Source organism: Carcharodon carcharias, chromosome 33 (assembly GCF_017639515.1).
Source record: "Carcharodon carcharias isolate sCarCar2 chromosome 33, sCarCar2.pri, whole genome shotgun sequence".
NCBI classification, from domain to species: domain Eukaryota; kingdom Metazoa; phylum Chordata; class Chondrichthyes; order Lamniformes; family Lamnidae; genus Carcharodon; species Carcharodon carcharias.
Genome location: NC_054499.1, coordinates 16,344,090 through 16,356,399, shown reverse-complemented (window position 1 = coordinate 16,356,399; position 12,310 = coordinate 16,344,090). Strand labels below are relative to the sequence as shown.

At 49.3% G+C, this 12,310-nt stretch overlaps 1 protein-coding gene across 1 annotated transcript in view; it reads right to left on the bottom strand.

Annotated features, from left to right (window-relative positions):
• mcm7 (minichromosome maintenance complex component 7) overlaps positions 1-12,310 on the bottom strand; it is a 31,949-nt gene that overhangs the window by 1,109 nt on the left and 18,530 nt on the right. The window contains exon 15 of the mRNA XM_041178697.1: positions 729-835. Within this exon, the coding sequence (XP_041034631.1) occupies positions 729-835 (107 nt within the window). The remainder of the gene's footprint in view (positions 1-728; positions 836-12,310) is intronic.

Sequence of the window (12,310 nt, the reverse complement as noted above, 5' to 3'; positions counted from 1 at the left end):
ACAACCAGGGAGCAAGGGTCATACCCCATCTCCCCTACAACCAGGGAGCGAGGGTCATACACCATCTCCCACCTCCCGTACAACCAAGGAGTGAGGGTCATACACCATCCCCTACCCCCAACCAGGGAATGAGGGTCATACCCCATCTCCCACCTCCCCTACAACCAGGGAGCGAGGGTCATACACCATCTCCCACCTCCCCTACAACCAAGGAGTGAGGGTCATACACCATCCCCTACCCCCAACCAGGGAATGAGGGTCATACACCATCTCCCACCTCCCCTACAACCAGAGAGCGAGGGTCATACACCATCTCCCACCTCCCCTACAACCAGGGAGCAAGGGTCATACACCATCTCCCACCTCCCCTACAACCAGGGAGCAAGGGTCATACACCAGGACAGATACACTGCACCCCCCCGCCCCCCCACCGAAACCAATCCAGAGGCTAGGTTCCCACACCAGGATAGAGGCACATACCCATACCACACCCCCACCAGTCACAGACAAACTGTCCTTTACAGGGGATGGAGGAATACATGCAGGTGGGCAGCTGAGACATGCCTGGCTCAGCTTATGAGCAGGGACACCAGGGACTCAGTTTGGCCCCCATCAGCACCCACAATACCACTGGACAAACCAGGACACAGTTCTGGTGCCTGCGCCTCCTCCGGGCGACTGTGACCACGTCACATGAACCATCCCAGAGCCCCAGCTGAAATTCTCACCTGGTTTGACCCCTTTCTCCAACCAGAGAGTCCTTCGACATCTCCATCAGCCTCATTGCTTCATTCACGTCTTCCTTCTCCACAGTGTCGACCAGGCGGAGTCGAGCCTGTGGATGCAAGAACATCAGTCAGAGAGAGCCAGGGAGTTGGAGAGGGGTGGGTGGTGTGTGTGTGTGTGTGTGTGTGTGTAGGGGGGGGGCGGGTGGGGGGGAAGGACCCGGTCAAGTGGGGACAGAAACAGCTGAATGCCTCAAAAAACAGCATCAACAAACCACATTCTACAGTCTTGACGAAAACCATCCTTCCACATAACACTGCTTCGCCACGTTAACACCAATACGCAATCAGAAAAAAAAAATCTTGCTGGGCCTCAGTTAGAAGGCAAGATTCGAGGACAGTGCAGCCACAGGAACAGTGGCGAGGCTCCTTCTGCAGTCCCCAAAGCAAACCATCAGGGTCTCAGTGCAACCTCAAGCCAGCACTGTCAGACAGAGACAAGTGCAATGCCCTGCAGGATAGTCAGCAATTGCCCAAGTCTCTGCCTCTCAACACCGGCTAGTCTGCAAAGACAGGGAAACAAATGCGTGAAGACAAAGTTCAAAGGAGGGTGGCGGGCAGTGAGGGATTTGGAGGAGAGGGTGGGGTGGTGGGGAGAAGAGGGGCCACAGGCAGCTGGGGGTTGGGGGAAGAACGAGCACCAGAGAAGCGGGGATTGGTGGGGGGGGGTGGGGGGGGAGGGGTGGACACAGGCATCTGGGGCTGGGGAGGGAGGCAGCGGAGAGATCAGTTTGGATGCTTTGATTGTGGGGCCCAGCTGCCCTCACAGGGAAATCCGACAGATTAAAGCCTTCCTCCCCACACGCTCCCCAACACCCTCTACCCCAATCCCCCTCTCCCACCTTCCCACATCTCCAATCCCATTCCTTTCTCTCTGATCCAACATGGCATCTGTAGTCTGACGGTGACAAGATGCAGCCAGCATCACCTCCCAATGCCCCCTCACCCACCCACCCCCGCTCTGAAACGGAGGCTTAGCTCCAGCCGCCAACTCCACTCAAGACACAGGATGAAGAATTTCATCAAGGCCACTGGTTTGTAGCTCGGATCCAGAATGGCAGTAGTTTCTCAGGGTCCTGTTCAGTAAAGTCCATCTGTTCAAGCAAGCTCGGAGAATTGAAGAGTATAGAAGGGACCGCAAGTTGATTCAGGTGAAGAGGTGAACATTTAAACAGACTAAGTCAATGGAACATTCTCACTCGGGGTTTGGAGTTGTAAAGATGATCACCGGACACGACTGGTGAGCCAGGGGACAGGGAGAGAGCGACAGCATCCCCAGGCGAGTTGGGCTAACCTCTGCTGGCGTAACAGCTTCTGTTCCGACCAGGAGATAGGCTGAACAGGAGCTCTCCCACTTTGGGGTGCTGCAAATGGCTGAAACGCATGGTGGAGGCGAGCCCTGTGCCTGACCCTATCCTACAGGGTGTTGGGGGTGTCACAGGAGCGAGAGATGATGGGCAAAGGAGGCAAAAGGGAATGGGGAAGGGAACAGCTGACTTCATTACCAAGGAATTCTGGTTGCCTTTGATGGAGAAGCCCCAGGTTGAGATTCACAGGCCAGGACACACAACACTGCCAACGCTCTGCCCAGCCCAGCCCAGCTCGCAGTAATGCACACAGCCTGGTATATTCAGCCAATGCGGCCCATGGCCTTAAAAGTAGCAAAATAGCAACGGGAGCGAGCCATGCAGCTCCTTGAGCCTGTTCCACCATTCAATACGATCATTAATGACCTGCAGCCTAATTCCACATACGCACAGTTACCCCATTAACATCCTTAATTCATGGAAACGCATCCATGTCAGGTTCAAACTGATTACTATCCCAGCCAGAGTAACCCGCAGGCTTGCTCGACATGCAGCAACGAGCAGGTGTAATGGCAGCACGGGGCAAGTGCAAGCAGTGCAAAGCGGCCAGTAGCGTCAGCTGTCAGACAGAGATGACCCCCTCCATCCCGCTCCAGGAGAATAAACCAGTGCAGACATTCCCGAGCCTCAGTCAGTTTTGCATGGGTTTGCACACAGCAGCTCAGACTGAATGCAACCACGCAAAACTCACTGCAACCCAGACAGAGGCCAAGCAAAGCCGCTCATCGCTGGGCACAGCAACATCGTCAATTCGGCAAGTGAAAGCCATACCCCCCACCCGCACCCTCTGCCAGAGACAACCACAGAAAGCAGACAGCCACGCAGACCCTCCCCAGTCCCTCTGCAACTGTGTTCCACTTTTCCGATGCGGAATAAGGTCGGGGGTGGATCCCGCACCACTGAACACCCAAGGAAACCAGTCAAGATTCAGCTCAGCTTTAAAACGGTGAGCACACACCTCAATCTAAAGCCCGAGGTTTTCGGAGGCAAGTGCTGGCGGAGGCAGGAGTACACACTGATCCCAGAGAGAATCACCCACCATAAGGGCAACAGCAAATGAGGTGACCTCCTCGTGGGCAACTGATGGGCCCAGCATCTGTTTGATACCAGGTTTGCCCAGAATGCTGAACCTGCTGCGTTAAGTATTGCGAACTGTGAGGAGGACAGTGAAACTTCAAGAGGATATAGACAGGCTGGTAGAATGGGCAGAGGCAGCAGATGAATTTCAAACATGCAGGAGTGCGAAGCGGATGACACAAAGATTGGCTGGGGGTGGGGGGCGTTAACAGTGAGGTTGAGTGTCTCGGGCTACAGGAAGATATAGACGGGATGGTCAAATGGGCAGATAAGTGGCAGATGGAATTTAACCCTGAAAAGTGTGAGGTGATACACTTTTGAAGGAGTAATTTGACAAGGAAGTATTCAATGAACGGCATGACACTAGGAAGCTCTGAGGAACAAAGGGACCTTGGCGTGTGTGTCCATAGATCTCTGAAGGCGGAGGGGCATGTTAGTGGGGCGGTGAAAAAGGCATATGGGACACTTGCCTTTATCAATCGAGGCATAGATTACAAAAGTAGGGAGGTCATGTTGGAGTTGTATAGAACCTTGGTGAGGCCACAGCTGGAGTACTGTGTGTAGTTCTGGTCACCACATTATAGGAAGGATGTGATTACACTGGAGGGGGTGCAGAGGAGATTCACCAGGATGTTGCCTGGGATGAAACATTTAAGTTGTGAAGAGAGGTTGGATAGACTTGGGTTGTTTTCGTTGGAGCAGAGAAGACTGAGGGGTGACCTGATCGAGGTGTACAAGATTATAAGGGGCATGGACAGGGTGGATAGGGAACAGCTGTTCCCCTTAGTTGAAGGGTCAGTCACGAGGGGGCATAAGTTCAAGGTGAGGGGCAGGAGGTTTGGGGGAGGGGGGGGGGGTGGGGGGTGGAGTGTGAGGAAAAACTTTTTTACCCAGAGGGTGGTGAGGGTCTGGAATGCGCTGCCTGGGAGGGTGGTGGAGGCGGGTTGCCTCACATCCTTTAAAAAGTACCTGGATGAGCACTTGGCACGTCATAACATTCAAGGCTATGGGGCCAAGTGCTGGTAAATGGGATTAGGTAGGTAGGTCAAGTGTTTCTCACATGTCAGTGCAGACTCGATGGGCCAAAGGGCCTCTCCTGCACTGTGTGACTCTGATTCTGGTACATTTTGGTAGAATTAATTCAGAGGAAGCATAAAATAAAGGCTATCACTTCAGAAGGACCAGGGGGGTGCACGAATCATTAGAGGTGGCAGGAATGGTTGAGAGAGAGGTTAATAAAGCATAACAGTATCCTAGGTTTATATAGGGGGGGGAAATAGAGTACAAAAGCAATAGTGAGCACGCACCTCAACCTGGAACACTCTGCATCATGCTTTTAGTAAGGGTGTGAAAGCAATAGAGAGGTGCAGAAAAGATTTACAAGAATGGTTCTAGCGATGAGGAACTTATGTGGACGGAGGGCTGGGGGTGTTAAGGATAGTATTACATTAAAACAAAAGGGCTTCTCATGTTGCAAAGAATAGTAGCAGTGTAAAGACTGGGAGTCTTTCAGAAAACCACTAAAATGTTGATAAAAAGAGAAAAATAGAATGTGTGATCGAGCCAGGAATATAAAGAGAGATTGCAGATCTTTTACAAGTATATAGAAAAAAGGAAGAGAGTAGCTAAAGTAAATATTGGTCTGTCAGAAGCAGAAACAAGACAAATTATCATGGGGAATGAGAAATGGCAGAGGCATTGAACAAATATTTTGTGTCTGGCCTCACAGTAGAAGATGCAAGTTACATACCAGAAACAGAATGTAAAGTAGGGGCTAATAAAATGAGGGGAGGTAATTAATATCAGCAAAGAAAAAGTAATGAGAAACTCAGTAGTTAAAATGTGACAAATCCCCAGGGCCAGAACCCTATACCCTAGGGTTCTAAATGAAATACCTACAGAGATAGTGGATGAGGTAGCTATGATTTTCCAAAATTCCGAGACTCTGGAAGAGCCCTAGCAGTTTGGAAGTTAGCAAATATAACACCGCTATTCAAGAAAGGAGTGGGGGGGAGAAAACAGTGAACTACAAGGTCAGTTAGCCTTACATCAGTCATCAAGAAAATGCTGGAACCTATTATTAAGGAAGTCTTAACAATGCACTTAGTGTATCACAGTACGATCAGTAAAGGGAAATCCTTTTGTTTGACAAATTTATTTTTTTGTAACCAGTATGTTAGATAAAGGGGAACCAGTACATGTGGTATCCTTGGCTTTCCAAAAGGCATTTGATAAGGTGCTACATAAAAGTTAATATGTAAAGGTAAGGGCTCATTGAGTTAAGGGGTGATATATTAGAATGGAAAGAGAGATATAGACAGGTTAAGTGATTGGGTAACAAGGTGGCAAATGGAGGATGTGGGCTTTGGTCTTAAGAATAGAAAAGTAGAATATTTAAAAGGCGGAACGTAGAGAGACAGAGGGACAACAGGTGGCAAATTTAAAGTGATTCACAAAAGAACCAACAGCAACATAAGGAAAGTCTTTTTTATACAGCATACAGTTAGGGTCTGGAGTCTGGAATGTGCTGCCTGAGAATGTGGTGGTGACAGATCAAATTGAGGCTTTCAACAGGGAAATGGATATTTATTTGACAGAAGTTACACACAGGGCTATGGAGAGTTGGCAGGGGTGTGGCACCAGGGGAGTTCCTCTTGCAAAGAAGTGGCAAAGACAAGACAGACCAAATAGGCTCCCTCCTGAGCTATAAGCATTCTGTGATTCTAGACAACCTTCAAAAGTACAAGGTAGAGTCGGGAGGTGAGCTCCTTTCAGCTCAGTGGGTTTGGAGATTGCAGGAGATTCCTACTGGTCCTGTGTGCCCCAGTCCCCTCAAACCCACACTGCAGACCTGTGCCCCGAGGGGGCCAGTGCTCTAACACGACCAGCCATATAAAAACTGTGGCTTCAAGAGCAGGTCAGAGGTTGGGAATTCTACATTGATTAACTAACCTCCTGTCTCCCCAAAGCCTGTCCATCAACTACAAGGCGCAAGTCAGAAGTGTGATGGAATACTCCCCACTTGCCTGGATGAGTGCAGCTCCCACAACACTCAAGAAGCTCAACACCATCCAGGACAAAGCAGCCCCGCTTGATCGGCACCCCATCCACAAACATTCACTCCCTCCACCAATGCAGAGTAGCAGCAGTGTGTGTACCATCTACAAGATGCACAGCAGCAACTCACCAAGGCTCCTGTGATGGCACCTTCCAAACCCATCACCTCTACCATCTAGGAGGGCAGCAGATAGATGGGAACACCACCACCTGGAAGTTCCCCTCCAAGCTTCTCACCATCCTGACTTGGAAATATATCAGCCGTTCCTTCACTGTCGCTGGGTCAAAATCCTGGAACTCCCTCCCTAACAGCACGGTGGGTGTACCTACACCACAGGGACTGCAGCAATTCAAAATTAATCAGCTCACCACCACCTTCTCAAGGGGCAATTAGGGATGGGCAACAAATGCTGGGCCCAGCCAGCGACACCCACATCCTGTGAAATAAAAGTCGTTTTTAAACCAAAGGTTACATGCTGAGTAACTTTTCAATGTCTCTCATGTACCCTGAAAATACGTGGGCATTTGCCTCTGCTGCTTGTGCTCCTGTAGCTACAGAAGTGCTTATACTGCAGTAGATCTGAATCATACTACCTGCACTAACAGCACTTTGGTGCTCCGGGAACCAGACTCTCCAAGAGTGTGCTGCGCCCTCCATCCAGGCAGCCTCCAGTAGCCAGCGAGTCCCAACCCCACAACCCCCATCAATACCCCCTGAAAGCAGAGTACCCTGCGAGCCCTGAGCCCATAACCCCATTCATCATCCCCCGACAGCAGAGCACCAGCGAGCCCCAATCTTGCAATCCCCTCCATCTCTTCCCCTGGCAGAACTGGATTTGCTCAAAATGCCACCAGTGCGCACACCCTGCCGGGGGCGGGGTGGGGGGGTGGTGTATCTTCACAGTCTGCAAAAAGCACATTGCATAGACAGAATAACCAGAACGAGCAGATCAGATATCCTGCCCACAGCAAGGGTCAGGCAGCAGTTCTGCCAGCTGTGTGTGGATGTACCCACCAAGGTGGTTAAAGATGCACAGCAACCCATTTCAAAGTTGTGCAGATTTGTACCTTGGTTGTGCAAATCCACAGAGCCGTTGGCACCCCCAGCCCCTGTAACACTTCTGACTGAACACTGACTGAGCGCCACGTGTGCAGAATGACAGCTGCAGAGTGCGAGCAGGCAGAACCAATGGAGGAAGTGAACGCCCAGCCCCAAACCACCACCACCACAGAGACATTTCAACCACAGCGAGGCAAAAGTAAGCTGCAGTGCACAGGTCAATAGTCACACTGAAGGGGTCCTTGGGCAAAGGAGTTCTGCAGCTGCTCAAGAGGAACGAGGTGAACTGACAACACTGCACACCATCCAAGCATTTACTGCTGCTGAGATCGGCGTTAACCAGACGCTGGATTGGGCTGAGCAGCGCTCCAAGTGCCCCCAGTGCAGTAGGCATTCAGTCTCACTACCTGCACTGTCAGCACTTTAGCACTGCCACAGCCTATTGGCTGGCACTGTTCATTCCAGTAACCAAAAAAGGCAACAGAATGAGACTATTTAACCCTTACGAGCCTGTTCTGCCATTCAATGAGATCGTGGTTGATTTGTAACTTAACCCCATTCACCCACCTTTATCCAGTGCTTCTTAATGTTAATTACAAAAATCAGATTTAAAATTAATTTTAAAACAAATTCATTCATGGGATGTGGGCGTCGCTGGCTGGGCCCAGCATTTATTGCTCATCCCTAATTGCCCCTTGAGAAGGTGGTGGTGAGCTGCCTCCTTGAACCGCTGCTGTCTATGCGGCGTGGGTACACCCACAGTGCTGTTAGGGAGGGAGTTCCAGGTCTTTGACCCAGCAACAGTGAAGGAACAGCTGATATATTTCCAAGTCAGGATGGTGAGTTACTTGGAGGGAAACCTCCAGGTGCTGGTGTCCCCATGTGTCTGCTGCCCTTGTCCTTCTAGATGGTAGTGGTCGTGGATTTGGAAGGTGCTGTCTAAGGAGCCTTGGTGAATTCCTGCAGTGTATCTTGTAGATGGTACACACACTGCTGCTACTGTGCGTCGGTGGTGGAGGGAGTGAATGTTTGTGGATGGGGTGCCAATCAAGTGGGCTGCTTTGTCCTGGATGGTGTCGAGCTTCTTGAGTGTTGTGGGAGCTGCACTCATCCAGGAAAGTGGGGATGATTCCATCACACTCCTGACTTGTGCCTTGTAGATGTTGGACAGACTTTGGGGAGTCAGGAGGTGGGTTACTCACCGCAGGATTCCCAGCCTCTGACCTGCTCTTGTAGCCACTGTATTTATAAGGCTAGTCCAGTTCATTTTCTGGTCAATGGTAACCCCCAGGATGACGATAGTGGGGGATTCAGTGATGGTAAGGCCATTGAATATCGAGAGGCGATGGCTGGATTCTCTCTTGTTGGAGATGGTCATTGCCAGGCACTTGTGTGGCACGAATGTTACTTGCCACTTGTCAGCCCATGGCCTGGATAATGTCGAATTTAGACATGGACTGCTTCAGCATCTGAGTCATCGCGAACGGTGCTGAATATTGTGCAATCGTCAGCGAACATCCCCATTTCTGACCTTATGATGGAAGAAAGCTTATTGATGAAGCAGCTGAAGATGGTTGGGCTGAGGACACTACCCTGAGGAACTCCTGCAGTGATGTCCCGGAGCGGAGATGACTGACCTCCAACAACCACAACCATCTTCCTTTGTGCTAGGTATGACTCCAACCAGCAGTTTTCCCCCCTGATTCCAGTTTTGCTAGGGCTCCTTGATGCCACACTTGGATCAAATGCTGCCTTGCTGTCAAGGGCAGTCACTCTCCCCTCACATAGACCTGGGATCAATTGCTGCCTCAAGTTCCAAACTTCTGCACACTTTTTATGTAACCCTTTCATTTCTGAAAGATCTGGCTCTCATTTTTAGACTGTGCTCCCTATTCTAACTAGCGAGACTAGTGTCTCTCATTCTACCCTCGCCGTCTCCCTTCATTTCTTAAAAGCTTTGATGTAATCACATTTTGCCCAAATTCCAGGGAATGCAGCCCTAGGTTTGTGTAACCTCTCCCCATAATTTAACCCTTGGAGTCCCGGTATCGTTCTGGTAAATCTGCGCTGCGCTCCCTCCAAGGCCAATAGATTCTCCCTGAGGTGTGATGCCCAGAACTGCTGAGTGACTCAAGGTGTGGTCTTACTCAGGCTTTGTACAGCTGAAGAATGACTTCAACCCCCTTGCATTCTACTCCTCCAGATAGAAAGGCCAGCATTCCCGAGAGGGGTGATGGTGGATGTAGTGGTAATGTCACTGGACTAGCAATGCAGACGCCCAGTGTATAGTCTGGGACTGACACGACCGCTGGCGGAAGTTAAACTCAAATGAATAAATCTGGAATATATAAAGCTCGTCTCCGTGACAACGACCACGAAACCATTATCGATCTGTGGTAAGAACCCATCTGGTTCACTCCTGTCCTTTAGGGAAGGAAATCTGCCATCCTTACCCGATCTGGTTTACATGTGACTCCAGACCCACAACAATGTGGTTGACCCTTAAAGGCCCTCTGAAATGGCCAAGCAAGCCCACTCAGTTCAAGAGCAATTAGGGAGGGGCAACAAATACCAGCCCTGCCTATGATGCCCACATCTCATGAATGAAGGAAGAAAAGAATAAAATAAATTCCATTAGCCTTTCTGATTATTTTCAAGACATTTTAACAATGTGCCCCCCCCACCCCCACCCCAGGCCCCAAAGTCTCTTTGGAACTCCGTTGTTTCTAGCTTTTCACCAGTTAGAAAGCGTCCTACTCCATCCTTTACATGTCAAAAGTCGGTGACCTCATATTTACATTCATCGAATCCACTTGCCATAATTTTGTCCGTTCACACCTTATTAATATCTCTCGACAATTTTAAGCTTCCACCTGTACTGCTCGTGATGCTGCCTAAATTGGTGCCATCTGCAAACTTGGATGTGTGGTTTTCAATTCTATGATCGGAGTAATTAAGAAATATGGTGAATAGTCAGGGCCCCATACAGATCCCTGCGCCACTCATCATACTCTACCAATTGGAGTATCTGCCCATTATCCAGTGTATTTATCTCCCACCGCTCAGTCAGTTTGAACCAGATCAATTATTTGCCTTCAATTCACTGAACTTAGCCAACTTTATCTTCAATGAAAAGCTAATATCAACAGTGGTGACCGAGAGAAGCTGCAGGATTGTTGTAAAAACTCATCCAGTTCATGCCTGGTTAAGAGAACTATCGCCCCAGTGAATCCCCCACTATGAACATCCTGGGGGTTACCACTGACCAGAAACTGAACTGGACCAGCCATATAAATGCTGTGTCTACAAGACCAGGTCAAAGGCTGGGAATTCTGCAGAGTAACACACCCCTGACTCCCCAAAGCCTGTTCACCATCTACAAGGCACAAGTCAGGAGTGTGATGGAATACTCCTCACTTGCCTAGAATAATGCAGCTCCAACAACACTCAAGAAGCTTGACACCATCCAGGACAAAGCAGCCTACCTGATTGGCACCATATCCACAAACATTCACTCCCTCCATCACCCATACAGTAACAGCAGTGTGTACCGTCTACAAGATGCACTGCAGGAATTCACCAAGGCTCCTTAGACAGCACCTTCCAAACCCACGACCAGAAGGACAAGGGCAGAAGATAGATGGGAAGACCACCACCTGGAAGTTCCCCTCCAAGCCACTCACCATTCTGACTTGGAAATATATCATCGTTCCTTCACTGTCACTGGGTCAAAATCCTGGAACTCCCTCCCTAACAGCACTGTGGGTGCATCTATGCCACATGGACTGCAGCGGTTCAAGAAGGCAGCTCACCACCACCTTCTCAAGGGCAATTTGGTATGGTCAATAAAGGCTGGCCCAGCCAGCAACACACACATCTCGTAATACCTTCTAGTGTAGGAAACAGCTGTCGTTACCTGGCCCAGATGTGGCTGAGGATCTACATTCAAGGCAGTTGGACTGTGAAATGGCCTAGCAAAGGCAGCTCACCACCACCTCAGACATAACTAGGGATGAGCAATGAATGCTGGCCTGGTCAGCAATGCCCACACAATGGTAGGGGGACAAAAGTGAAACAACACATGCAATTTTCTCCAATCTAAAGGAACGGTTATAGCCATTCATCGGTTCATTCCTCAGGGCAATGCCTTGACCAGAGTCAAGTTGCCTGGTTTAAATTTCAAACAATGCTTGGCAGTTAACTGGCAGTCATCATTTACTGGCGCATTCTTCATGGCAATGCCTCTACCAATCAAAGCCCACTTGCCAACCAATCAGCACTCTCTTCTCATACAGTATAAAGTTGTTGCTTCCCCTGACATTGGTACTCATGCAGATGTCCTGATGAGTGCAACACAAAAAGCTTCGACAAAATGTCCTTTTTCAGTAACGCTCAAGGTCTGTACCAGCAAACGACTATTTACATGAATTTGTCGGAGCTCCTGTTCCTGATTCAATATTAGTTTCCCTGGGGCTTTTCTGCCCTCTTCCTCTAATGTAAAATAATTTTTCAACATGTCCACCATTTCCTTATCACTGACAATATCATCACTGTCAGTTTTCCGGAGGTCCACTTTGCTTCTGACCACCCTCTTCTTCCTAATGTAGTAGATTTTGTGCGGATCTTAACATCCCTTGCAAGTTTCTTCTTGTACTGGCTTTCACTAGCTCTTCCTGCCCTTTGTATCTTTTGAATTCAGCCCTCGACAGCCTAGCTCTAACACTGAGATTATGCCTCCTCATTCCAAATTAGTGCATCAGAGCAAAGAGTTTCCCTTCACCTACCTCAAATCATTTTATAATTTGTAACGTCTCAATAAAATCTCTCCTCAGCCTCCTGTGAAGCACAAGCTAAGTTTATAAAGCCCATCCTCATAGTTTAACCCATTAAATCCTGGTATTACTCTAATCAACCTGCTCTGCATGACCTCCAGTCACTACATTCTTCCTGTGTTGCAGTTCCCG